This window comes from Betta splendens, chromosome 15 (assembly GCF_900634795.4).
Source record: "Betta splendens chromosome 15, fBetSpl5.4, whole genome shotgun sequence".
Lineage (NCBI taxonomy): Eukaryota > Metazoa > Chordata > Actinopteri > Anabantiformes > Osphronemidae > Betta > Betta splendens.
Window position 1 is genome coordinate 8,081,426 of NC_040895.2, and position 25,721 is coordinate 8,107,146.

General features: G+C 44.0%; 1 protein-coding gene across 3 annotated transcripts; it reads left to right on the plus strand.

Annotated features, from left to right (window-relative positions):
* The first annotated feature begins 13 nt into the window (after positions 1-13).
* Positions 14-25,266, plus strand: slx4ip (SLX4 interacting protein). 3 transcript variants are annotated; one of them, XM_029127303.3, is made up of 8 exons: positions 14-221; positions 767-821; positions 6,638-6,727; positions 6,874-7,000; positions 16,107-16,184; positions 17,576-17,664; positions 23,545-23,651; positions 23,747-25,266. In XM_029127303.3, exons 2-8 carry the CDS (start codon positions 795-797, stop codon positions 24,456-24,458), a joined length of 1,230 nt encoding a protein of 409 aa, XP_028983136.1. In that variant the 5' UTR covers positions 14-221; positions 767-794; the 3' UTR covers positions 24,459-25,266. The 3 variants fall into 3 exon arrangements, with proteins under 3 accessions (XP_028983136.1, XP_028983137.1, XP_028983138.1); XM_029127304.3 differs by lacking the exon at positions 14-221 and adding an exon at positions 243-356; XM_029127305.3 differs by lacking the exon at positions 14-221 and adding an exon at positions 415-615.
* The last annotated feature ends 455 nt before the right edge of the window (positions 25,267-25,721 follow it).

Sequence of the window (25,721 nt, forward strand, 5' to 3'; positions counted from 1 at the left end):
GCTTATTTGATCAAAAGTCGCATTTGCCGTCAGTGCAGTAATAAACATTCTAGGACTCTAACCTATTTTATAACATAGAGCTGTCATTTAACGCCTTTATTCAGATTTGTTGTAGAATGTATCTTCTTCAGATTTATCCAACGGATGTTGTGACGTTCAATCATTAACAGTGACGTCATCACATGCGGCCCGTGCTCTGAAAATCATTCAAACTGTTGGCGGTATGAAATCTTTTGCAAATTATAATGTAATAGCGTTGTGCTTGAAACTGCTTAGTACCATTTGCTTGTTAATGCCGACAATTGTTTTATCCTTTGAAGTAGTCACTATAGTGATCACCTAGTGAACCTTAACTGGTAAAATTCATTATTTGGTTAAATACAGTTAATAGTTGGTTAAACGACTTCAGGTTTAATCCTGCTACATCTGAAAAAGCCATGTTTAGCCATGCCTATACGAAAACAACTGCATGAATGCTGAAAGTTAGCCACTAAAGCTATTGCTAATAAAACACTTTCAGCTTGCTAACGTTAAGTACTCATAATGCAGTATTTAATGTAAGGACTCTTTGTACTAAAGGACCTAAACTTTAGGTCCTAAAGTAATAGTGCTAAGGTAAGAAATAGAATACTATGCTTCTAGTACAAATGCTATAAGTGTAGTGTACTGGTGGTTTGAGTGTACATCATCAACTCGCTCTTTTTTAGATGTATTAGAGTAGAGGTAAGTTTATGATCAGAAAGTATTGTGTTTCGTCTTATTCCAGGTAAAGCTGACTGACGGTGCTCAGTACAATGGCTCCTCGTAAATTTGTCATTAAGGTTAGTGAAACGAAAATAAACAGTATACTGTGCCTTGCAAAATAATTTAAATCTGTACATAACTTTGCCAAACTATGTAACATATATATGTGTGAAAAGTTTACTTTCACAGTGTATTTAGATGCTTGGAAAAACATAGTATTTCTGACAAAAAAAAAATATTAACATTTCAACTCACTGACCACTAGAGGGAGGTATAGGTACGTGTGTTAACTGTCATTTACATGCTGTTATTCATTTCTGGTTGCTTTTTGCAAATCCTAACTCATTGAATTCTTGAATTTGTTTTGTTGATGGACACTTTTACAGAGCAAAGGTAACTTTAAAAAGCCAAGCTATTCATCTTTAGCCTTATGTTCAGTAGCAAATAATACACTTCAGATGCTTTTGTTAAGTGCAGGAAGAGCAGCTCATCTCTCCTTTGTTGATGTTTCATTTATTGAGAGTTTTGGACGAAGGCTGCCGACATTTTCACTAATCTCTCACATCCTCCATAATGCCATGTGCGCCTACTTGACCAGATATTGCATTCACTCCCTTATTTGTTTCATATGGATGCCTGCATACAGACTACCCCACCACCACCCCCTCATTTGGCTGTGGGAGAGTAAAACTCTTAAGGTTCACGGAAGGTTCCTCCCCACTGGGCACATAATGATACTGTTGTGTTACTCTGCCTGAGAAAATGCATGCAGCATCTACCATGCTTAACCAACTGACCACAAACAACTATGTTAGAACAGATCAGCCCAAACAATAGCATTGCAGGCGCTACCCACGGAGTCTTCTTCTGTGAAATGAAGGACACTTCCACCATGTTTTCAATGAACACCAAGTTGTAACCTAAATTAGCACACAGGGACTTTGCAAACGCCTCTTATCAACCTGTACAAGTAAAAGAAAATTACTGAAGAAGAGTTATGAGTTATGAGGTATGTTCTTTGCCTGACCATGTCATGTTTAGCAGACTATTAATCAGTGTGTTTTATGGTCTTTTATCCTAAGATGTTTTCAAAGCAGCTTCCCCCCTTGTCTCTGGAGCTGCAGGAGGTGCTGGTATGCTGCTTCTTAAATAGGCTTAGGCTATATAGTGACCTGCCCCTACTCAGACCCCCTAAAATGGGCCTGCAGGCTAAATCACTGAACAACTAAAACACTTGCTCTCTGCCAGGACATTACCGCTGCAAAATCCAGCAATCTGCCTTCTATTAGCAGCATGCACTGCTGACGTCTAACCACTTAATGTAGTTGGTCAGAGAGCAAAGGGGGTTTTTAAGAATAAAATGTTCAAGGTATCAAAGAGCACTATGAGAGGTTTATGTGCTGTTTAATGTTGTCGAGTTGTAGATGAGCTCATATCAGACCACACATAATGCAATCTGTGCTCAATCATTGCACTTTGATTAGAAACACTTTGACACTTCCCAACTTGGGTATCTTTTGTAGGAGAAAGTGACATGGGTAGATGAATGCCCCCTTTCATCTCAGTGCCGCTCTATGTTGCTCTTCAGAATTCTCATTTTCTAATGAGGCCATACATTTCTCAGCCTGCTATTTCTGTCTGTCTACCGAAGATGTGACTGCCTGAGTTTTGTTTGCAGAATGTTACCTGGAGATATTCCTGTCTGTTCTTGTGCTGGAATTCCTCTCATGGGTTGTGTCTCTTTATAATAATCAAATAAAGACGACTCAGGTGTGCTAACATTTGTCTGAATAAGGGGCGCTCTGCTCACAAAAAACTTCCTAACGTTATTTGTAAATAACATTCACTTCAGTAATAATCATGTCTCATGTTTAACTGCTCTGAATGTGGTAGTTTGAAAAACTGGAAAAGAGACTTGTCTTGTTTTTAAGGGGAAACCCAGGTGACTCACTGTACAGAGAGAGCTGGGAATGAGGAAAATAAAGCAAAGTTGTCACACCCACACATTTAAAGAGCTCCCCTGGGTTATTTTTGCAGACTTGCAAGGGAGAGAGAGAGAAAAAATCTGAAAAACAGTGAGACAAAAGAAGTATGGGAGAAGTTTTATTGAGTGAGACCGCATCTGCTGCCCCTTTCTCCCAACGTAAACATCTGTGGCTGGTTAATGTTAGCCTCGGAGCTAAGTGCAGTCCGAGAAGGTCTGGTTCTTATAGTGTGCAATAGCAGTGGCAAAGGGCAGCAAGGTGGGGAGGCGGGTGCAGCTGCACATAGACTTTAGGCCCCGTGCCCAACTTGGAGCAGCACAGGCAGGAGGATGGAGAGCTGGGTCTGGAAGAGATAACGAAAGGTAGAGAGTGTTTTTGGAACTGAGCGTGATGAAGACCAGAGCTCACGAGTCCAGAAAAGGGAAAAGACTTGCCAGTGAGTTTGAGTCAGAATTTGTTTATTTACAGGCAGACAAGAACATGGAACATTTCTTCAGATGTGTTGTGCACTGTGGGACACTTCTTAAATGTTCCTCATGTTTTTGTCTTTGTTAACCCCTTTTTTACTGCAGGCCATGTTTATTGGGGGGGATTAGGATAGAGAAGATGAGCTTAGCCTCCGGGAAGACTCTGTCCTATTCATTAAGTGTGTGACAACACACAAAAGGTGGCAAAATAAAGGATTTGGTATTAAGTAGCGCTCCTTGCCGCTTCTCATTCACCCTCCAGCCTCTGTTCATAACCCTAAAAAGCCCGTGCAAGACAGAGAACAAAGCAGTGCTGGCCCACTTTAGTTTGTATGAAAAGAGTAAGTTCCTCTGGAACTTGGCTCTCTAAAGACATATTCCAAACATCAGCAACAGTTTAAAGCATCACGTTAAATGTGTCAAAGCAAAATACTCAGCCCATGTATGTGACAAATGAGTAGGTGTCAGGTTAATACAATTATTAGGGCTATAATGAAAGAATGTTATTTATATCTGCTGCTATTTACCAGAAGTTAACTCTGCTGTCCTGCGTTGATGGAGATTTTTAGTGAGTTTCAGACTGAAGTACTTAAAACACAAATGACCTTGTGGTCTGTATTAATGCAAGTATTAGGCTGCCTGCACAGATCTGACTAAGAGCAGCCTTAGCTGGGCTTTGTGGGGGGTGGTGTACATGGAGGTCACAGTTCATGGCAGAGTTCAGATTAGGATCCCACTTATCACTCTTTGTGCTTGGAGTCGACAAAGTCCGACCACATGATGTGAGTAGTGAGAACGTCTCTGTAAAATTAGATTTCTAGCCTTTGTCTGCCACCCTCAGCACTTTTGTCTCTGGAAAAGCCTTGGTTAGCGGGGCCGAGAAATCTCAGCTTGGACTCAGAGATTGACACTTTAGGGGGGAAATTTGCGCCTTTAGCAAACTGCCAGAATTTGCTGGCCAAATTAATAGTTGTTTCATTAGTGTGATTGCATTAGTTCGCATTCCTGACAAAATCCCCCAATTTCTGAGAATCTGACTGAATCACATGCTGTTTTTGTGTAAGAGGCAGACCAGTGTTTATCATTAATGTCCGCTTTCCAGTCGAATCCCGTCTGCTGCCCTAATGTGATAAAAGGAAGTTAGTCTTAGGCTTGCTAGATGTCTGGCTTCCAGCCCAAATAACAGGCTCAATCAGGAACTCATAAACTCCTCTGGGGGATTCACCCTGCTGGGCCTTGCCATAAGGACTGCACTCTATACCCTATACTTCTCCCTTCATGTCAAAATCCTACTGCTTTGCGGGATTTTTATTAGCTTACGTAATTATAAGACATGTACAGCACCTTAAGACTCATCTTGAGGCTCCTGCCATTTATACATATGCAGGGAACAGAATTTAACACTCACCTTTCATTGTAAAGCAGGTTAATACCCACATTTCTCTGACAGGCTGAATATGATACCCAATCAACTGTTACTCGATACAGAATGGCAGAGTTCTAATACTAATCTGTAAAAGCAATCTTAGTCCTCTGAAATCTGATACCAAATTATATCCAGTGTGTATCAAGTCCAGCCCCCGTGAAACCATTGTGGGGCTCGACCACCTTTCTGTCTGTGTTTTGATAGACAAGGGCTTGACCCTTTGTTGCTAGGCTTTACACAGTGGTAATTGTTGGAGGCAGTCAGCTGAGACCGCCAGTCATCCGTGGACCAACCTGAGACAAAGAGCAGAAGATGAAGCGAATACAGATCTGTAGGGACGACCTGACACTGACAGGCAACACGCACACAACTTATACATGAGGAGCTGGCACATAAAGGGGGGCCCCCACTTTAATCCATGGCCTTTTTGTGTCTTTGTGTCTTTGTACAACGACTCTTGCCATGATCTTTTTTTTTACAGTAAGCGTTCTGGGAAGTGCTATTATGTTTTGCACAGAGAATATTAATGCTCAGCAGTTTTCTGTTTTTTGTGGTCGTGTAGATGTTTTGACTTCTATACACGCTTTTGTTCTCACATATTTGAAGAAATGCTGGGATGAGTCAGAGGATCAGAGATTGTTGCGCTGTTTTTATAAGACTTAGAAAATATTACTGTACTGTACCTTCCCATTAGTTTTGGTGACACTGATGCATAGACATGGTTTAGTGCAAGTTGGCACACATTGCGATTCTAAGACTTGAAAATACATATTGCAGTGCGATGCGATCTTTCCTCGGTCATGTGGGGGCGCCCTCTCCTCTTTTTGCCCTGCTAGTAGCAGTAACAACAGCTTCTCTAGAGTTATTATTTGCAAAGAGGAAACGAGAAAGGAAAATGCTCTCATGGGAAAAAAATAATGCAAAATATTTGGCAGCTCGATTTGCTCAGACGCAGTATGTTGCCTTTTAATGCCACATGAAAGATTCTCAGCCCAATTTGAGTTTTATAACGCTGAATAAAACCCTTAATCTCAAAGCTGGTGAGGGTTGGGCCGTTGAGTTTTTTTGTCCAGAATTAGGACCTAAGTACCGGGGGGCTTCCCCTACACACACCCTGTTCGTTCTTTCTCTCACGTCATTCTGAGCAAGTTTTTAGCAACATCCCTCAAGCCTGGTTTGCAGGGTTTAGTCATTCTGTCTGGAACACTTCTGTCAACGGCGTGGGGTTTGTAGTGTGCGCTCAGTATCACCTGACGTTAAATTAATAACTTTTCATTCTCTTCCCACCTTTGCAGTTTTACATCCTGAGCCCGTCTGGTGTTGCCTGCTTTCTGTAGGATTGCGACGATGCTCCTTGACACTTTAAGGCAGAACTTGCTGCTCCTCTGTGTCATGTTGTGGGTGGTCTCAGTCCATCCATTACTTCCTTGTCCAGCAAGAGGCGAAGTTCACACGAGACCCACATCCATTCGCTCTCTGCAGCGGGAAGCACTCATGTGTAAACCATAATCAGGCCGGGCTAAGAGAGATGTAACAGCATCTTAACCTGCCGTGGCATTTCTGGCCTCCCCGTCCCTTGTAGCTCATTGTCACTGGCATGATGACATAGTGCTACAGGAATCCACCCTGCAGCCCCCTACTCAACTTTCTACAGCACTTTGCACACAGTTGTGGTGCAGAACCAGGGAATGTTTCAGGTTCAATTTGTGGGGTTTTATCACAGCTTTGTTGTCCTTGAGCCAGGGAACGTGTTGCAAATTTTGTAGAACATGATACATACTTTATTTGATAAAACAATGGAAAGATTTGAACTATATTGTAATCAGATTAGCTAGAAGATGACTAGACAGAGAACCAGGAGAGGAAACTGCTTAGAGCGTCCTCGGGTGATGTGTTAGAACAGGGGGGGGTCGTTGTGGTTTGTCGGCCTGTCAATCAGTCACACTCTGTTTTCTTTGTTGTCTGTAAGCTCGATGCCCCTCAGCAACCTGTGGCTGTTCCTCTTTGTTTTACAGTGTGGGAACTTTGCTGTGCTTGTGGATCTCCACGTTTTACCCCTTCGAGACCCACAGGATGCCAGCTGGTTTACTCCAGACAATACTGAGGTAAAGACACAGGGTGGCGAGAAGTAGCAGTGTTAAACCTACAAAATTCAGAAATTCTGCTCAACAGAACATGGATATCAAATGTTTAAATGTTTGCCTGTGCTCATCTGCTCGGCTGACGTACATTATGTGCTCACTGTTTGCAGGAGGTGGCAGAGCTTGTTCGAGATGCTGTCGACCAGAGGGTTAAGGCGTATGCAGATTCTCTTCGCAATAAAAAACACCAAAAACAAAGAAAGGAGCTTACACCTGCCTCCACCTTTTACTTGAAAGGTAATAACATATAATTAAAGGTATGGTGTGTTAATTGAAATTGTTATTTGCTAAAGAGTGCACATTACATTATGTTGTTATTGCGCATTGAATTCCCTGTCATTCATCTGGAATGCAGTCATCTCTGTTTTTCCTTTCGCCTTAGGTGTGTCTACCTCAACCTTTTGCATAGGGAAAATGGTTTATTCTGGCTATGAAATAGAGTAATTCTTTATTCAGGGCAGAGATACGGCTGTGAATCAATGAGCTTTTTGTGAGGAAGATGGGAATGGGCTTTTAAAACACCCTACACATTATTTGATGGTTCCCTTTTTGACAAGAGTGTGGGTGTAAAGACAACAGAACTAGTTGGGACACGGCGCCTCTGTACGCCCTGGGTGTGACATGTGGGGTAAGGAGCCGATAGAATGTGTCGGTTATAGATGGCGACGCCATTAAAATTGCTAATGCTTGCTACCCTTGCAATTAAAACAGTGATGTCACGTCTGTGTTTAACTGCTTCCAAGAAGAACAACAGAAACAGTTGCCCTGGCACATACTCAAAATATATATGTAAATAAACCTGTTCAGTTCATCCCTATGTATTTCATATGTGCACATTCCCCAGCCACCCACGCTCATGCCTTTGAAGCAGTGGAAGTCAAGCTTCAGAGGAACCCCCCAGCTGTGCGTTGTAAGGCAGACAGGTTTGTCACAGGTAGCAGTTAAGGGCAGTTTAACTGGCCTCACTCAGCAGGGCAGGCCCGACTGAGAGACTGGGATTACAGGGCACTCAGGCCCATAAAGTTTCCCTTGTGGCTTCAGCTCCACCTCTCACGCTACTGCCCTCCAGTTTAGGGTTTGTGGCCTTGTGTCCCGTTTGTTTTGATACTGAAATGCACGTGTACTGTATATGCCCCCTCACTGATAAGCATCACATCACAACCAGCGCTAAGAGAGGAAGAAGTGATAGCGTGATAGGAGATATATATCTTCCCCCTGGGTTAGGTGTGAACAGGTTGACAGTGTTAGGTTAGCGGGAAGCCTGACTCATATTCCCCATGACAAACTGAAGAGAGACAGACATGTCTAATGATGGGGATCACAGACTGAGGCTCAACGCACACATTTTTGCACGCGCATTCACTGCTGTGAGTGAACGGGGGACCTATCAGTATTTCAGCAGTAAAGTATGCATGTAAAAATGATTAGGCTCCCAGCAGCATCGCCAAAGCAAATATAACCAGAGGAACGTGACATCGTACCATATCGGAGAGTTTTTCCCTTCTCAGAACATGAAAAGCCCTAGTGCCTCACACAGGCGTGCACAGTTCATGCGCTCTAGTCCTATTAAAGGTCTTAAGTGAGTGTAATGGCATTCTTGGTCTTGATTGTCCCATGTGAGGGAGGTGGCAGAGCAGTAAAGGTGGAGGCTGTGATTGGGAGAAGTGAGCAGGCAGGCAGGGGCCATAAAAAAGGGAGGACAGACTATAGGCTTAGGGAAACCTCAGGGTGGGTATTATGCATTGGGGTCACCTGTTCTGCAGGCAGGTCAGACACTAACCGGCTAATCCTCATAGCATTAGAGAGGAAGTGGATCTCTGTATGTATGTGTTTCAGTGGAAGACATGTTTCCACGTTCTGCAATGTTGGCGCAACTTTGGAACACGTGCGCGCGAGGGCTGCTGCATATAGGGGAAAGGTGTTGGGTGGGGTACAGTGGAACCCACGTCTGGGCCAAGAACTGGTGAATGGAGTGTGTTGATGTGTCGGCTGGTATGGGAGGGGGGATTGTGGGTCTCGTATGAGGTGGTGTTTGAGCTGGTGCCAGCGTGAAATCACAGCGGCTTCCGCCAACAGACAGCGGTGAGAACAGCGTGACCGCCTCAGCTGTTGGCGCTTCAAATGAGCCATCAACAGGTTCTAGGCCCATCCTGCAAGCGTTTGTGTCTGAGTTATCGCCGTGGGTTATTGCGTTTATGAACATGTGCTTATGAACATACATGTCAGAGAGGGGCTTATCCCATTCAACTGCGAGCATAACTAAGCCGTTCCTTCAAATCTCAGCTGGAGTGACTGTCAACTGTCAGCCCCCCCTCCCCCCTCGTGATTAGCTCATAGTTATGTGATTTATTTATGTTTTTAGAGACATGAACAGAGGGAACTTTTCCCACCAAACATTTTGGCTCCGGCCGAGCAGAGTGGACATGCTCGACGTTAGCCCAGGGAAGGGGAGCTTGGGAGAGGCCTCTTGCATTCTCCCTGGTAGACCGTGTTGAACACACCCACATTTCTCAGTGCAATTACGGATTGGGAACGAGTGCATAATAGGTCCTCTGTGCAGTGTGGAATACATTTTTGTCATTTGATATGATATTTGAGTGTCAGTTGTCTTCGTGAAGATGCCACTGCTTTGCAGAAAAGGTTTTCCTATTCCAAAACATAGTGTACAAAGTATCCATACCTCCATTTCTCACATTTATTGATATACCCTATATATTCCTTTACTTTACAGATTGCATTTTTCTGATGGCATGCTACTCTAATCTCTTTTGGTCTCTGTGTTGGTTTAACAAGGGGCACATATATTTCTTTATATGTATAGAGTTTAAAGCCACATTTTACAATGATTTCGTAGCGTGCCGTTTCACGCTACCAAAGCACATTACCAGATGTGTCTCAGTGAAAACCAGTGCTGGTACGACCACGTTGATTGCCCAGTGTGTGCAGTCTGGTGCTTGAGCAGCTCCAGTCAGCGAGTGGACGCGGTGGAGGAGCCCAGGCAGAGTGGTACCTACTACTCCGTTTGAGGCCATGGCAGAGTTGGTCCCTTCTTCTTTTGCCTGCACAGGTGCCAGGGCTTAGGGGGAGGGAACACCTGCCAGCCTGTTTCCCCATGGCCACAGCAGACTGGAGAGGCATTTTCCCAGGCTCTCCAGATGAATGGTCACTAATAGCCGTGGGAGAGGGCTTTGCGAGTGCTGCACAGTGTACCACTGACTCTTCTTGGCAGCCCGATGAAGAGGGCTTAAGGCAGCCTGGCCACAGCCATTGTGAGAAAAGCGTTGCCGGATAACTTTGCTCTTGGAGAATGTGTTTACAAATGACCATCTCTCTTCCGGCATCAACCCCGGACAACCTAGATAGAACAAAAGGAAGAGCCCAGTTTTGATATGTGATAGGCTTCGCTTCATTTGCCTTGTTTTGGCTCAAAGTTCCACAGTTTACTGTTTATTCTAAATGCGAGAGATTTGTTACAACATGATCTATTGTATTTGTTCTGGAGGTCCAGTTTAGGGAGAAACCTTCTGCTGTGACAGCTCTTTGAAGACAGTACTTTTATAGTGACAGCCTTATGTCTTCCCAGTGCTACCACAGCTATTACTATTTATGTGGGTGGCTGTTATGTGGGGACTGGTCTGTAAATAGAGAGGAATGCCTGTGGCAGAGTTACCTGCCCTGTTCTGTGTTACTGGGCGCGAGGCTGGCTAGGATTAAGGCAAAGGGGGAAATGGAGACCTGTGAAGGGAACAAAGGAATTCCAAGGCCCAGGCTGGAAATGGATCCTGATCAGAGTCGCCGCTGCAACCAGCCTGCACCCCCCCTTGGCCCCTGCTGAGCAGCCCCCGTCCCCCCGGTGCTTTGTGCTGTTGCTGTAGCTCTTTAAATTCTCCCTGTATGCTTTGAGCCTTACTCAGCAGCAGCACTGGACACTGTGACTCCACTCCCCTTTTTATACATCTCTCCTCTCTCCTCGCTTCTCCTCTCTCCTCCTCCTTCTCCTCTCTGCCCTCTCCTCGCCTCTCTTCGAACATGTTGCGTCTTCGTGTTTTCTCACTTTCTCTCCTCCGCAGGGTCAGCTGCAGTTTCGTACGACATAACCGCAATCCCTGCCATAGCTGTCACACCACACTCTTTTCCCATATAATTAGGGCCCGAGCACAGATCGCATTCATGTGACTGTTCCCCCTTACCACAGTCTGGTCGGGAAGATGGCACGCGTTCTCTTGAACCGAAGCTGAGCGTTTAGCCTGAACCGAGTGCCTTCTTTCAGGAATTACTGAAACGTTTCAGAGGATGTTGTTGTTTTCTCAGCTCTTTGCTTGACTTAAAGAAACGGGCCCTTTGTCACATGCTCTTGTGAGCTCTTGTTATGTTTTCCTCTGAAGAGTCACTGTAGTGCAAGGTATTCACATGGAAAACAAATAGATACAATAGCATTTTTTGTCAAGGTTTTTGTTTTGTAAGTATGTACTTCTAAACCATCTTATTATATCAACAAATTCTTAATTCTTTAATAAATGTTGCTGTAGGTATTTGCTTTCTATTATTCATTTTGTTACTTTGTTGTTAGTTCACTTGTATTTTAAAACATAGCCGGTACTTGAGACACTTATTGTAGTAACAACAAGTGCAGCGTTTACAGCTTTTTTTTTATTTTTATTGCATTTTACAGTTGTAAGATAAATCCACTAGTTGCTCTGTAAAAATTCATAGATGCTTAATGCAAGATAAGCTGTTTTTCTCCCAAGGCTCTTGTATCTAAGTGTTGGAACTTGTGTTAATTGAGCTGTAATGATGATTGAGTATGAGATTTTGCATTGTGACTGCATTGCTCTTGTCAGATTATGTTCCTGAGAAAGTGCTTTTTTTCCCCCTTGATAATTGTTCTGTCCTCCAAAGTGCTCCCCACCACTTTAGTCACATGCTGCATTATGGGTTGGCCTGAGCTACCATGCTGCGGCGTATTTTGTAACTGCGATGAAGAGGTCACCCAAATGTTAAATTGAAGACTTATGCGCAAATATTGTTTCAGGTGGACGTTGTGCAGGATGATAACGCACAGTGTTCTGCTGCAGCCGTAGTTACAGTTGCACAGAGAGTGTGATGTCCTTCCAGGAAAGCCCCCACTTACATATGGGTAACTTCCTCGTGCTCTCTCATGCTTCACCACTCTACTCTCTCACTCTATGCCCCGACTCTCCACCCACACTTGTGGACAGAGGTAGGAGGTCCACATCAAAGTGTAGATGTCCAAAGGGCTGCATTCCCAGGCACTGATGTCTGACTGCCTTACTGATTGAACTAATGTTCATAACGGGGTTACGTGGGAAGGAAGATCCTCCTGACACAGTTATTACATTTACATGCGCTGCGATAACGAGACTATTGTGGGGCTTGCAGTTTCCTCGTGATAACCAGATTTCTCGTTCCGCGTCAGTAGCATGTTTTGAAGCAGATTTGGCAAAGCATGAAGACACATTGTAAATATGGCACAAGAGCAGAAACAGACAAACATATCTCAATGTACAGAAGTGCTTTCGAAGCTGTGCGTGACCCAGACGTACTTAACAAAACCAGCAACAGAGTTACAGTTGTAGAAGTTTTTCAACAAGGCTTAACCAACCACAGAATTTGAATTGTATGTATTGAGAACAGATGGGGGTACTGTGATTAGAAGATACTGAGAAACTACTTACTTTTTTATAGTGCAAATAAAATAATAAATTACATGTTATTGAATTAATTGATCCTTTCACACTGTATTGCATGAATGAAGCGATTAAAGGAGTGTTTCTCTCTTATGTTACATCAATGAAATCTGCAGGAAGTTGAGTAAGCAAGTTTGAGTGAATGTGCTGGACTGAGGGATGTGACACATGCATGGCTAGAAACTCTGGTGGATTCCAGTAGGAGCCATGAGAGCGCCGGCTGCTAGAGTGGTGCAAAGAAGTACATGTAGGCCATGTTTTCTACACTTGTTTTAATGAGCTTCAAAGGGTACATCCGAAGTTAATGATGTGCAATCCATGGGATCTTACCTTTGACCTTGGTCTGAATGCCTCTCACCTCTGTCTTTTCCAGTTTCCAGTGCTAGTCACTCTGGATGCCCTGTGGTTTGTTGACTTTTCTTTTCTGTCATTGTTTTCCCAGGAAGCGGTGAAAGCTGAAGGGATGTGTGCGTGTGTGTGAGTGTGTGTGTGTCTGCTGAACGTACAGTGCTCTAGCCTTGGCACCACCCCTGTGCAGTCTTCTCCTGTGGTATACAGTCCAAGATAGTAGTGGTTACAATGTTATATACCACATGTCAGAAAACAGGGCACGCTGGCCTGTTTACTGTTTGATTTGACCTGTCACAATATTGTTGTGCATTGGGTTTCAAAACAATTAAGCAACAGCATCTACATAAAGGAAGTACAAATGAAAGCCTTTAAAGTCTATACCCCACAGATTTGGGTATTGCACCACTGTGGGCCACAGTTGCCACAGAAAGAGGCCACTCATTCCCAGAGGAGGCACCAGCAAGCTGTTTGTGAGAGAGGAACATGAATGTAAGCTTAGCACGAGAGAACCCGGGCACGGGGCCAAGAGCAACTCCGCACTGTGCAGGACATTATAAAGTTGGAGCAACAGCTGATGTCTCAGGCCACGGCGCAGCTATGGTTCCCAACTCTGTGTCCAGACATCCCTGTCAGATTTGTCCTGGGAACTGGCAAGCGCAACCCACCAGGGAAAGCAGTGAGCATAGTTGTTGAACTAGACATGAGGCTACAGAGTATAATGGACTAAATCAAAAGCTTCCAAAAACATAGAAAGCAATGAGCATTCAATGAAAGACAGTTGGTTTCCTGAACCCAGAATGGGCAGAGAAAACAAAACAGATACATATCTGCATTCCTCCCTGGGTAGACATCCAGAATGGGAAGTAAATGACCACTGCTTTGCTATTTAAAGAACAGAATACCAGATTTTTTCCAATAAAGGAATGTGGCTATTGTTAACTGCAAGCATGCCCAGCATAGTCTTCCTTTGAAATTTATAAAATGCTTTATGTGAACTGTGTTGACTTATTCAGCAGTAGTACATGCTTTTATATATACCAGGTGTGAAGGATAGAGATCCTAAAGTAATAGACATACTCCAATAACATGTTTAGAATTCTATACAATATATAGGGGATCTAATGTTTTTTTTATCTTACAAAGCATGAATTATAACACACACTCCCATAATTTATATTTCACAGCCTCACCATAAAATGTGCTGTGCCACTTCCTCCCCAGCCATCGCCCCTTCTGGCACCAGGCAGCAGACTCGCTCAGCTCAGATAACTGTGAGGAAACTTGTCCTCCAGAACACATCAGGCATTTGTTTGACTTCCTCACTCAGCCCCTGCACTGGCCACTGTCTATTCAAATTGGAAAAAGGAAAATGCTGTTTCAAGTTGGTCACAGACCCCCCCGAGCCTAATGTGTCACAATATGAAAGAATGAAGGAAAGGCGTAAGAAGACTAGGAAAAGACCAACAAACACCCCTCACCATGAAGTAACGTCTGCAGTATTAGAGCCCAGAGATGATAACCAGAGGTTTGAAGTGGGCCAATAATGATATATTCTGTCATAGTCTAATAAAATGCGTCTGCAATGTTCTCTATTAAAAAAGTGACCCTGGCTTCTATTTCAGCCAGAGCACAGGGGAGAAAGGAAGCAGAGGTGGTACCATTAATCACTGGCCAGTGGACTTAAGTGTACACCTGTGGCAGTTTTGTGACAAACCGTCTGTGTAATTGCATGCCATTATCCAGAATATCGCTTCTTTTTGAAGACAATAATTAGATGCTTTGAGTTTCCCGCTGAGATGATGTAAGCTCACAGATACATGGGAATGTTCACATAGTTCCCTTTACTGTTGTGTATGGGTCAGAGTTGTTACCGTGCTGTCTGTGAAGTTTTTAAAGAGCAAGGGTAAAGGAAAAACAGCTAGCATCAGCAGCGACCGTGCCACGAGATGCAAAGCCCCCATCAGAGGCGTCAAAATGAGGCTGGATTTAGATGGATTCAGATATCTAGAGATTAGATGCATAAGTTCTGGGACAAAGTTTTATGGATCGATTTAAAAGCTGAAGTGTGGAGGGGAAAAAAAAAAGGCTCTACTCATGAGCCCGACCGTACCAGCTCATCTGTGGAGAGACTGTCACGGCTTAGACGTGCGTGGATGAATGTAGAACTGGCTGACTGTGTCATCTGTGCCAAACACAAACATGTTTTTCCAGGTTTTATTGTTGAATGGCTGTCAAATTTGCTGCTGGTGGTGGGCTAAAAACTCGCCACGCTGCCGAAATGTCTGCATCGGTTTTAGAAGGATAGCAGTGATATTTGACGTTATCCAGGGAGTGCTAAAAATGCCTTAAGTGCTAGAGGTCAGGAGGCCCTTGAAGTACAGAGCTCACATAATCCCGTAATTGAAGTCAAAATGCTGAAATTCCCATATTTAAAAGGTAATGAGGTTTTCACACGACAACAGCAAAATAAGAATGCCAAACCAGAATAAAGAAGTAATTGGTGGTAAAATCAAGTGTAGTTGTGCAGTCACTGTAACATAAAGGAAAGTGGCACCAGCAACATATGAAAGCGAGGAGCGTGTTTTGTCAGCTTCCCAGCACCGCTGCTGCGTGTACTAGGAACAACTGGATAGCGTGTTAGCCAAGCCCTCGTCTTAGTCAACAAATTCCTACCAGATTAAGCAACAGGCCACTGTTTCTGCCCCGCACATCCTACATACCATGACAAAGATTCCATGACAAATAGACCAGGGACCTGGGATCCGTGTCTGTGGCCCTCTGGGCCCTAAACAAAGCATGAGATAAGGTATTATTTGTGTGAGTGAGAGTGATATGTACTTTTTGTGTCCTGTAGACAGCGAGCTACAGTGCTATAGGTTTTATTTCTATGCCCGTGTTTATACTTTATGGGTTTGTCAGTCGTTGGTGTGCTTCACCTTCATTTACAGTACATGATGGATTACCAGAGTTTTATATTGTATAACAAATATTTGCACAATGTGTCCTTTGATGAACCACTTTATCTCATTATGTTAATAACATTTGACCAAAACATCATTTGAATGCAACAGTGACTGTTTTATGTCACCATGATAAATTGAATCAACGTTATCAGTGTTTCTGGGAATTACAAGCAGGCCAGCATGCAGCTTTCAAAAGTGAATTACTGGTGTCTGTGGAGGCACTTTTCCAGAGTTGGACACAGTACCACGTCTACAGTATGTTCACGTCTTCTCTGTGCTTTCTTTTTACTGATTACTGCCTTTGTCCTTTTTATTCAACAGGCAAAAACTTCCACTTGGCTGCCAACTTTTTGAAGCGGCACTCCAACCTCAGATGTATTTCCAAGCATCTGTACGGGGGTATGTACTGTAACATACATGTTTTCAATTAATCAATGCCCAGTTAAACCACCCAGAAATGGAAATCTCAGTGGCCTTTACTGAGCTAAATTTCCCACAGAAACAGCAAGTCATCTGTGGTCTGCGTGTTATTTTTTCTCCCCCTCACTTGTTTTTATGTCCTGTCTCTACCTGCTTGGAGTCTCGTTGAGAGCAGGCCACCATTAAGTGGTTCCCTTGAGAGGCTACTGAGAGTGGGAGAGAGCTGTCTACGGGGGGCACTGAGAATCTATCTCCACGGCCCATCTAGTGTCTGTGACCCTTGGCCACCTTTTCATGGGACCAACAAGGCTCTCTTCCTGTCAGTAAAGTTAATATCTGCTCCCTGGGGGCTTGGATGTTAAGGCAGCTCTGACCTGCTGCTGACTGAGATGATGACTACTCTCAGCAGGTTCATTACACTTCAAATTAGACCCAGTCTCCTTAGGTCAAAGGTTGTGTAATGTAGCCTGATAAAGCTGTATATGTTAGAAAGAGAGTGAAAAAAACACCATGTTATCGATTTGTCAGTAAATCTGAAGTTGTAATATATATATATATATATATATATATATATATATATATATATATATATATATATATATATATATATATATATATATATATATATATATATATATATATATATATATCAATTTAATTGGACGTTGCACATTTTACGTAAAATCCAAGACTCTTATTATTTCCTTTAATGGATGGCTGAGCAGATGAGATGTCATTGCAGCCTTAAAACACAGACTGTAGAGAAAAGCCTGTGAAACATCTTATCTCAAAGAGTTAATTATCTAAAAAGCAAAGATTTTTCTTTCTCTCATTGCATTCCATACAATGAGTGGATCATTTTGGGCAAGATTGTGCCCCAAGAATTTATCGTCTATCAGCCATTCATCATCAGCAAGAACCCATGTAGTCATTAGGCAAAAGAATAATGTTTGCATTGCACTGCAGTTCATTACATGCTCTGTGACAGATATAGTTCCAGTTAATGTTGCTGAATGAGCTCAGTTCAAATGGAGTGATGATGGATGGTTAGATTTATTGCAACGCTTGTATTAGCGTATAGTTGTGAATGGCCGTCGCCCCTGAAGCCGTTGCAACGGCCATTAATCTCTAGTTGATGCTAATATTTATCATATTTCATGCAGTTTATACAGCTCATAAAGCTCAGCAGTCATCTGTAAACTACCATTTTCTTTCTGGCTTGAGGGACGGTAAATGCCTGCTGAGGTGTAGTCAGTGTTTGTAGATGAAACCCCAAACCGCCGCCGCAATTCCACAATTATTTGACTCACAATTAAAGAAGAGTCCACGTTATTAACCAGCGTGCCCTGTGTTTTTCCTCCTGCCCTCAGATTTGCGTGTGTTTCCTGAGCGATACGTTGTGTGTGTGAGCTGTCCAGAGGATGCCCCGGCGCAGCGTGGAAACCTGAGCCTCGCCGCGGTGAGTTCTGTTTATACTCCATTTCCTCTTCCAGTCGCCTGGCAAGAAGTCCTGCATGGGTCTGCGTCTTATTATAGGGATGCGTTGCCAAATTGAACTCTCACCTTAAATATGCTGATCCCAGAGCAACCAGCTTTGTGCCTTTAAGCTCATTTTGATGCTCCCAACTGCCTCACTGTGTGTGTCAACGCTAATAGTCAGTACACCATAAAGATGTCATATTATTCACTGAGCAGAATGTTATTCCCACCAACGTTCTTCATCGTCCTAGGAGATTTCAGCTGATGGGATTGTGTGCAGTCTGCTCATGTGTCTGGGCTGATGGGACTGATAAAGGTGGGGTCAGTGGGTGTTTCCCTGTACAGTACGAGTTCATGCTGTGCATGTTATGTTTCTCCCTTGCCCATGTCACAAGACCAGCGACTGTGGTTCCGTCCATATTATAGACAACTCCCCTTAGGCCAGTGCTTATTTGATCCCATAGTCCCCAGAGTGTTTTAGGAAATAATGGTGAAGCCTCTTACCTTGGCACTGACATCAAGGACGATCATCTCTCCCATCACATCCCATGATCAGTGGCCCACTGTTTTTCTGCGGGGCTTTTGCTATTGTCTCTCTTTGAAATGTCTCTGCGCTCTCCACAGCTTGGCTTCCAATGAAAGCAGCGATTGTAATATTTTTAGTGGAGCAACAGAGTCGTCAGTGAAAAGTTCAGATTGTGTAACCAATTTTCCAGTTCAAGGAGGCATTGCTGTCGATTGCGCTCCTCTCCTCAGGATGTGGTTCTCTGGGCTCATGCAGTACATGCGTTGGGAATCGGAGGGTGGGAGTCTTGTGGTGGCGCTTTCACTAGCCCAACCTTGAGCGTGGTTTAGTGAGGGAAAGATACCAGACAGCGAGGCTCAACTTATTCACATGACAAAAACACTTATTTGTTTACATCTCTAGATCTGTTCTCGTTTGCTACATGGGGAGATTCTGCAAGTTTCCCAGAAAGCTGGAATCTAAATGAAACAACTTTATGCAGTGACTCACAGCTGATGTAAGGCATACTAATGTTGCTGTCTAAAAATTATAGGGCCTTGTCTTGAGTTTCGTGTCAGAGCTGGTCATATGTAAAAGGAGGGGCCTTTCATCCCTCAACTCTTGACAGCATGAGCCGGCTAGTTCCAGAAAATGCCACATTTCCCTTTTATTTGGGAAAGTTTAGGTTTTGTTGTTAGGATTCAGTTTGTGCGACTCGCTGAGCAAAAACACATAATGCCTGTGGAAACGTCGACTCAGCGTATTAGGGCTTCTTAGAAGGTCAGGGGGTTATGTTTTGAGGGAACTCTGGTGACATCATTGTTGGCCTTTTGTCCCGCTCCCACACGTGGGCATACTGTATGTCCTTTGTGTACTCTGCTCTTATTAGTCATATTTTCAGCTGTGAAGCAGCTGGAAGAGGACATGGTGAGATTTAGTCATTTCCAGTAGTGTCAAAGGAACAAGGATGCCAGTTTTGGTTGATTTTTAAATACTTCAGTCAGTACCAAAGACTACATTTTGGTTTTAGGCCTTTTCAGTAAGTGCAGATCACTTAATGCCAACATAAACAAATTAGATTTGTTGTGCTAGTTAGTGTAAAACCTTCTCTTTAACTCTGCATCACTTGTCAGAGGAGTTTTTTATAGCTAGTTTGTTTGGGTTGATAGTTGCAGGTTTAGTGTTTTAGCGGTAGCAGGTAACACACTTGAGTATCAAGTAGCTAAGAGGCCGTATGTTCCACTGAGGAGTGAGGTAAGCTCAAGACTAATTATAGTGATCGTCTTGTCTTCCTCGATAGCGATCAGTATCAGTGCTCCACTTTTTTTTTTTAATCATAAACTTTCGACCCGTGTTTTCTTTGTCATGTTCATACACCTGCCTCGCAGGGCGATACCCGACTACCTGGATTGTCAGTTTTGAAAAGCTACGGCCGGAGGTGTCTGAGGCGCTTTTAAATGCGACGCCCTCGCAGTCGTGTCTGGAGCTGTACGTGCAGTCATTCCTGACGCTGAAGATGAAACGGGCATTTTGGACGCGGCGGCGGGAAACGGGCGAAAAGGCGTCTGTCGACGGCGAGGGGGGCGTCCTGGGGGGGGCCTTGGGAGCGCGGCCGCTTGTTTTCCAGTCAGGCGCAGAGTGGGCAGCCGAGGTGAGCGCCGTGCTGGGCCGCAGCGGTTCGGATCAAAGGCAGCGCAGATGTGCTTTCAGTCCCCCCCCCCCTCCACCGAGCTTTGGACGAGCCTGCGTGTTTACTCATGACCTCAGCACGTCTCCGCTCTCCACAGTCCTCCGCGGCTCGCAGCGGCTTGCAGCAGTTTCCCAAGCGTCCAGCGTCGGCTGATCCACTCCCCACTCGGGCTAAAAAACACAGCTAGAATCTCTCGCTGCACACGCTCATTCCCTTCATGCCGCCCCGACTCCGGCTGCTTTGATTGATTTGCATGAAGTGAAGTCAAAACAGTTAACAGCTTGTCCTAATCCTTACACATGGGTGGATCCAGAGACTTTTATCATTGTTCAGGGTTAAAACCTGTCATCTGTTTTAGACAGGTATGTGCCCGTGCATGTTTGTTGACTTTGGTGCATGGATGATGTGGAAGGCTTAGGCAAACAGAGCATGTTTCCTCTGTGGGAGCAGGGTGTGTGGAGGGCCATGGGTGGAACACGTGGACCAGCTCCACGTATGTCTCTGCAGAAGGTGTTCCTGCCCTCACAGTTAAACAGCGCTGCTCTGTCTTGGTGCCAGTTGAAAGATTTTCTGTACTTAGTTGCACCATCACAAAGCTCCTCAAAGCCTTCTGAAATAATTACATTTCTTCAACCCGAGTTCGCTGGATTTATGTGGTACAAATGATTCATTTGTCACTAGTGAGACAATAACTGGTTTCATATGATGCAATCTCAATTTCCTCCATGTCAGGTGAGATAAAAGCATTAGCGTGATCCCAAAACAAACAGTCGGGTATTAATATCATGAAAGCAGATGTGAGTTGATGGTTGATGGGACTTTTCTGTGCAGACGTGTTTTCTGACTTGCCTTCTTTATGGTGAAACTCACCGTAACAGTTTGCAGTGCCTCTATCTTTGTGGGTTAAGTAAGTTCACTGACCTTTTGGCTTCTAACGAACCCATGGAGGATTAAAAATACATAAATTAAGTGAGCGGTGTCTTCGTATTCCAGGCAGTTTGTCACTGTGCAACAAGTCCTTTAGACCACTCACAGGCCGCCCGCTCGTATCAGCGCCTCACTTTCAAGTGCAGCTGCATTTAAAGATAAAGATAGTCCTCCTCTCCAAGCTCCCGACTTATCTGCGATGGCAGAGGAGAGACTGTTCATTCCCCGTATTTTATGGAGCCTGCCTTCGGCTGCCTTTGAAGTCACGTCCAGGAGTCGTTCGGGGAGGGCGGCCTCTGTTGCGATTCACTCGTACTACTCTTCCTGCCCCTTTGCCAGGCTTATCGCAGCGTTCTCCCATCCAGATGTGCGGCTGCGTTGCAGCTCCTGTGACGGAGCCAAGTTGTTTTGGAGGCTGCGGGATCACGGAAGGGCACTGTTGGCTCTCTCCATGTGTTGCATCACCAGAAGTGTTTTGCAGCTTAGTGTGGGGGCGAGCAGACTGGCTGGCGGTGGGCTAGGCTAAATCCCTCTGGCTGAGGCAGGGGCGGTTAGACATTGTTATCCCCATCTCCGTTTTTATGGGAAGTGCTGTAGCTATTGGATGCTTGCATTGTTCTCCACCAGATTAGGCTGCATCATTTACCATCATCACTGTTTTTGCACATAACTGATGATAATGTTCATTTCCTGTCTTGCTCTTGCTCCTTCTTGTCCCTCTTCATCTTTAATCCCTTTCTTCTCTAGTTGCTATATACAGAATCCTCAGACCCCTGGTGATAATAATTTATGCCTGTCTTTCTTTCTGTCTGCTTGCTGTGTATATCCAACCTCTTCCTCTCTTCACGCTTCTTCCTTTCCATCAATCTGTTATTTCGCTCTCTCTCTTTTTGAAGTTGTGCCGACAGGAACAGCAAAGCACTGAAGTTTCCCAGGGAACCTCTTGTTGATTTTTCTTTCAAGTTCATTTTCAAACGGCATTTATTCATATTAAACAGAGGGGGGGGGGAATACATATCAAGGCATTACAATGCAAATGGAACCCACATCTTTCTCAGAATTGTTGTTGTTGAGGTGGGCGGGCGAGTGCGTGGGCAAATGAACGTTTGTATGCGTGTCACTGTCCCGGATCCGAACCCAAGGCCGACTCTGGCTATGACCGAGCGCAAGGACTGAATCGCTGCCCACACTCTAGCTCGACTCCGTTTCTACACAAAGAGCAGCCTGTGGAGAACTTCCTGTGTGAAGATTCTTGTGTTTGTGGGCATGCTGGAGGGACTGTTGAGGTCAGGCGATACAACTCTGGGGGGTTCCTCTTCTTTTGTTGTGCTCCCCCCTAAACGCGCTCTCTTTTCTCTCATTCATTCTGTTGTATCTTGTCCCTTGTTCCTTGTCATCTCCGCCTACTCCTGTTGTCCAGCCTCTTTATTCACTCCCCTCCCTCTGTCTGGCCCAGTTGCTAGGCCCCAGCACCCAGTGAAAAGCCACAATGCCTCAACGTGCCCTTGCAGTTTGGGACAATTACTCGTTCCCTGTGTGTCAGTCCTATGTTGTTGCTGGTATTGTGACATTTTAGGAGAGGACATATAAGATTTTTTCCTCTGTTTACGAGTGGTGAATATCCAGAGCTAACCACATTGCAGTTCCTTTTTGTAGAGTGAACCTTGGCTATTTTACTAAATAGTTTATAGAATAGCAATGATCTGAGAAATAGTTTTTAAAATAAACTTAATGGCCACAAATTTGAATTTTCCAAGATTCGACTGTATTATTTTCCTACTTCAATGGTTTGTAGAGTTTGTAGCTCTGGGAACGTTGGTCACCACTTTGATGAACTGCCATGAAAATTTGCGCATGGAGTCAATGTTATTTGCCCATCGGTGCAGTTATTTCTATTTGCTTTGATGAGTCTCTGACAAACAGCAGGTTAAAAGTTTCACCAAGTGAAAGTGCCTTGACCTTTGTGGACTTGATTGCAAGCTTAAGGGTGAGTTGTAGTGACCTTTCTGGTCCTTAGGCTGCTCCAGGGCTTTTTCTAGTGCCACCAAAATCAGCTAGATAGAAAGTTATTAATATACCAACTACCAATTTATAATAAATTGACATGATTGAAGTTCTGCACAATTTACGTGCAGTGTTCTATTGTCTTCTAAATTCAGGGCCTGCTCTGCCTCAGCAAGGCAGAAAACCTGGGATTAACCTTCAATGTTATATTGGAGGTTGTGCTACATCAAGTGCATATTACCCTGCTTGTTTTCATATTTCACATTTTTCTATTCCTTTGCCTCGCATGTATATTTTCTCTGTGTTACACATAATAATGACGCTTCTTTAATCATTGTTTTAACTTGTCAACATGGTTTCACAGTTTAGTAATTCTGCCCCAGGCTGCGAGAGTCACTCCAAAAATGAGACAGCAGAGACTCTGAAACACATGTCACACTGTGACAAGCTGGTGATTATTTTCTCAAGTGGTTGGGATGGTTAATTTACAATGAATTATCATAGTTCAAACAGTGAGGCAACAACAGTTCAAGATCAGAAGAAGATAACTTTGTATATACTGTATCTGTTTATTACAGCAGCTTATTTTGTCCTTCAGTTTAATATGACTTTTAGAAAGGTCTAGGGATTGTTTTTTCATGTTCAATATTGCAGATTATGACAGTCCTCTGTGGAGTCGAATGTTTTCAGGGGCTGCCAGGAATAATATTTTTGTTTACACCGATTCTCCTTAGACTGAGCTGGGCGAACAAAGCAGATCGGAATATTTTTCCAGAGTTGGCGAAACCCAAGAGCCTTTAAACAGCCCCGCAAAAACAAAGAAGACAGTTCTTCAAAAGATGTAAGCATGATCTAATGCAGAACTTTCCAACCCCACCAGTCTTAGCGGACACTCGCGCATCTGTTCATAACCTCTTCTCCTTTTAACTTTTTTAGAGCCAAACAATCTCGTGTCCAGCAGGAGCTCGACAGCCGTAGCATTAGAGGGCGGGAAACTCACCAGAGTGTCCGTCCCAAAGACACGAGAAGGGACGTGAGAGCTGAAGATTCTGAGTTAAGGCAGAAACACACAGTGAGCAGCTCTGGAGAGAAGGTCCTCCCGGAGGCAGATCTGAATGCTGTAACTGAAGAGGTGGGTCAGACTGAGCTTAGTGCTCCAGACAGCATCCACCCGAATGGGGCCATCCAAGAAACCCATCAGACTAACAACAAGAGGTGCAAGCCAGTGGAAGCAGGGGAAGACCCTAACCCACAGAGGGCCAAGAGGACATGCCTTGGAAGACCCTTAGCCACAGCACTAAGTCATTCGGCTAAGTGCTCCACGCAAGCATTCAGGCAAGATCTTCCTGTGCTGCCCATTCCTCAAGCCGAGGCCAGCGCAGAATCCAAGGCTTTCCCAGTTGCCGAGTGCAAGAAAACCACACTGGAAGTAGAGCTGCTTACTCCAGGGAAACGGGCCCAGAGGCTCCCCCTCACAAGCAATAACACGGCACAGACAAACCAAAACAGGCTGGCCACAAGTCTGAGGGGCCTATCTGTCAAGCCTGCATCCTCAGGCGCCTCTATTAGTTCCAGATCCACACTCGTAGAGGAGGGGAGTGAAAATGTGCCCAGAACCTCCAGATTACGACGACTGAAGAGGTCCTGAGGGGGAGAGACAAGCTACAATAAAGATGCCTGACGCCACGGAGATAGAGATGATATTGTGCCAGGCTACATGTTTACCCCATGCAGCCTCCTCAGATGAGTCACATTTTACTACAATATGTATTATTTCACATTTGGTGCAGACACACACAGACAGATCAAATGCTGAACACATTATGGCAACTGATACGCGAGTGTTTAAATTACGCTTTGTCAAATACTTGAAACAGATTTTGCCTCCACCCATAAGTAGTGGTGGTCAAGAGAGCCTCGCGGATGAAAGTCAAAAACCTTTAATTGGAGTTAAGATTTGGTTTTGTGTTAAAGATTGGGGATTTCAGACAGGCAGGAGCCATGCAGTACGTCATGGCTCTCCGTCTGAAACGCTGGCTCCTATGTGTCTGAAAACTGTCCAGTTTCCCCAGTGAAGCTCTGCTGTGATTGATTGCTGTTTCCAGATTTATTTCATCACCTCTTTCTCAAGAATGTACTTTTTTACTATTATTTCATTCATGCACAAGTTGCTCGGTATTTAGTTGCTAAGAACATGGAATGTTTGTCTTAATTTGAGATAATTTCATATCGAACATGCCACAAATATTTGCACATATATAGGCAATATTGAAATATTAAAGTTAAATTGTAGCTATAACATTCAACAGGGCCAGAGAGAACATGAAGCAGCTTGGAGTCTCTTATGAAACCTGTTGTTTTTGACATGTTGGACAAATGGACATCAATCCTTATTTGATTTTATTTACTGGAAAGATGTTTTAAAATTTTAATAAATAATTTCCTCAGGAAAAAAATTGGACTGTGGAAATATTTAAACGGGATGAGTCAGCCAGCATGAAGTAACATGCAGATCTTATTACTTTGATGAACAAACACACAGTCCAATCATGGCAATTAGACTGTGAGTGTCAGGCCAGCAGTGATGTTACTAATGAAGCAGTGTGACCTGATATGAGTCACCAGCAGAGACAATATGAGGGATTAGTGAAACTAGCCCTAATGTTTTAGATCCTAATATGTTAACGGTGTTGATAATCTCTTGCCTTGCTTTTAATCCCTTTAAACAGATTCTGCAGGATAGTACATCTTAACAGCTATTCATTTCACATTGTCTGTTTGGACTGATAATCCCGCTACTTAGGCCGGCGCTGCCTGAGGATCACGAGGAGCAAAGGGTATTTCTGTCTCCACGACTGGCTTAATACAAGGATGACTTACAACATATTACAATGTAATAAGCCGTAAACAC

Excerpts from the sequence above, each read along its gene's own strand:
- slx4ip (XM_029127303.3), top strand. The coding sequence starts at position 795 with ATGGCTCCTCGTAAATTTGTCATTAAG. Across the intron at positions 7,001-16,106 it reads CTCCACCTTTTACTTGAAAG|GCAAAAACTTCCACTTGGCT; the intron begins GTAATAACATAT and ends TTTATTCAACAG. Across the intron at positions 17,665-23,544 it reads GAAACCTGAGCCTCGCCGCG|ACTGAGCTGGGCGAACAAAG; the intron begins GTGAGTTCTGTT and ends GATTCTCCTTAG.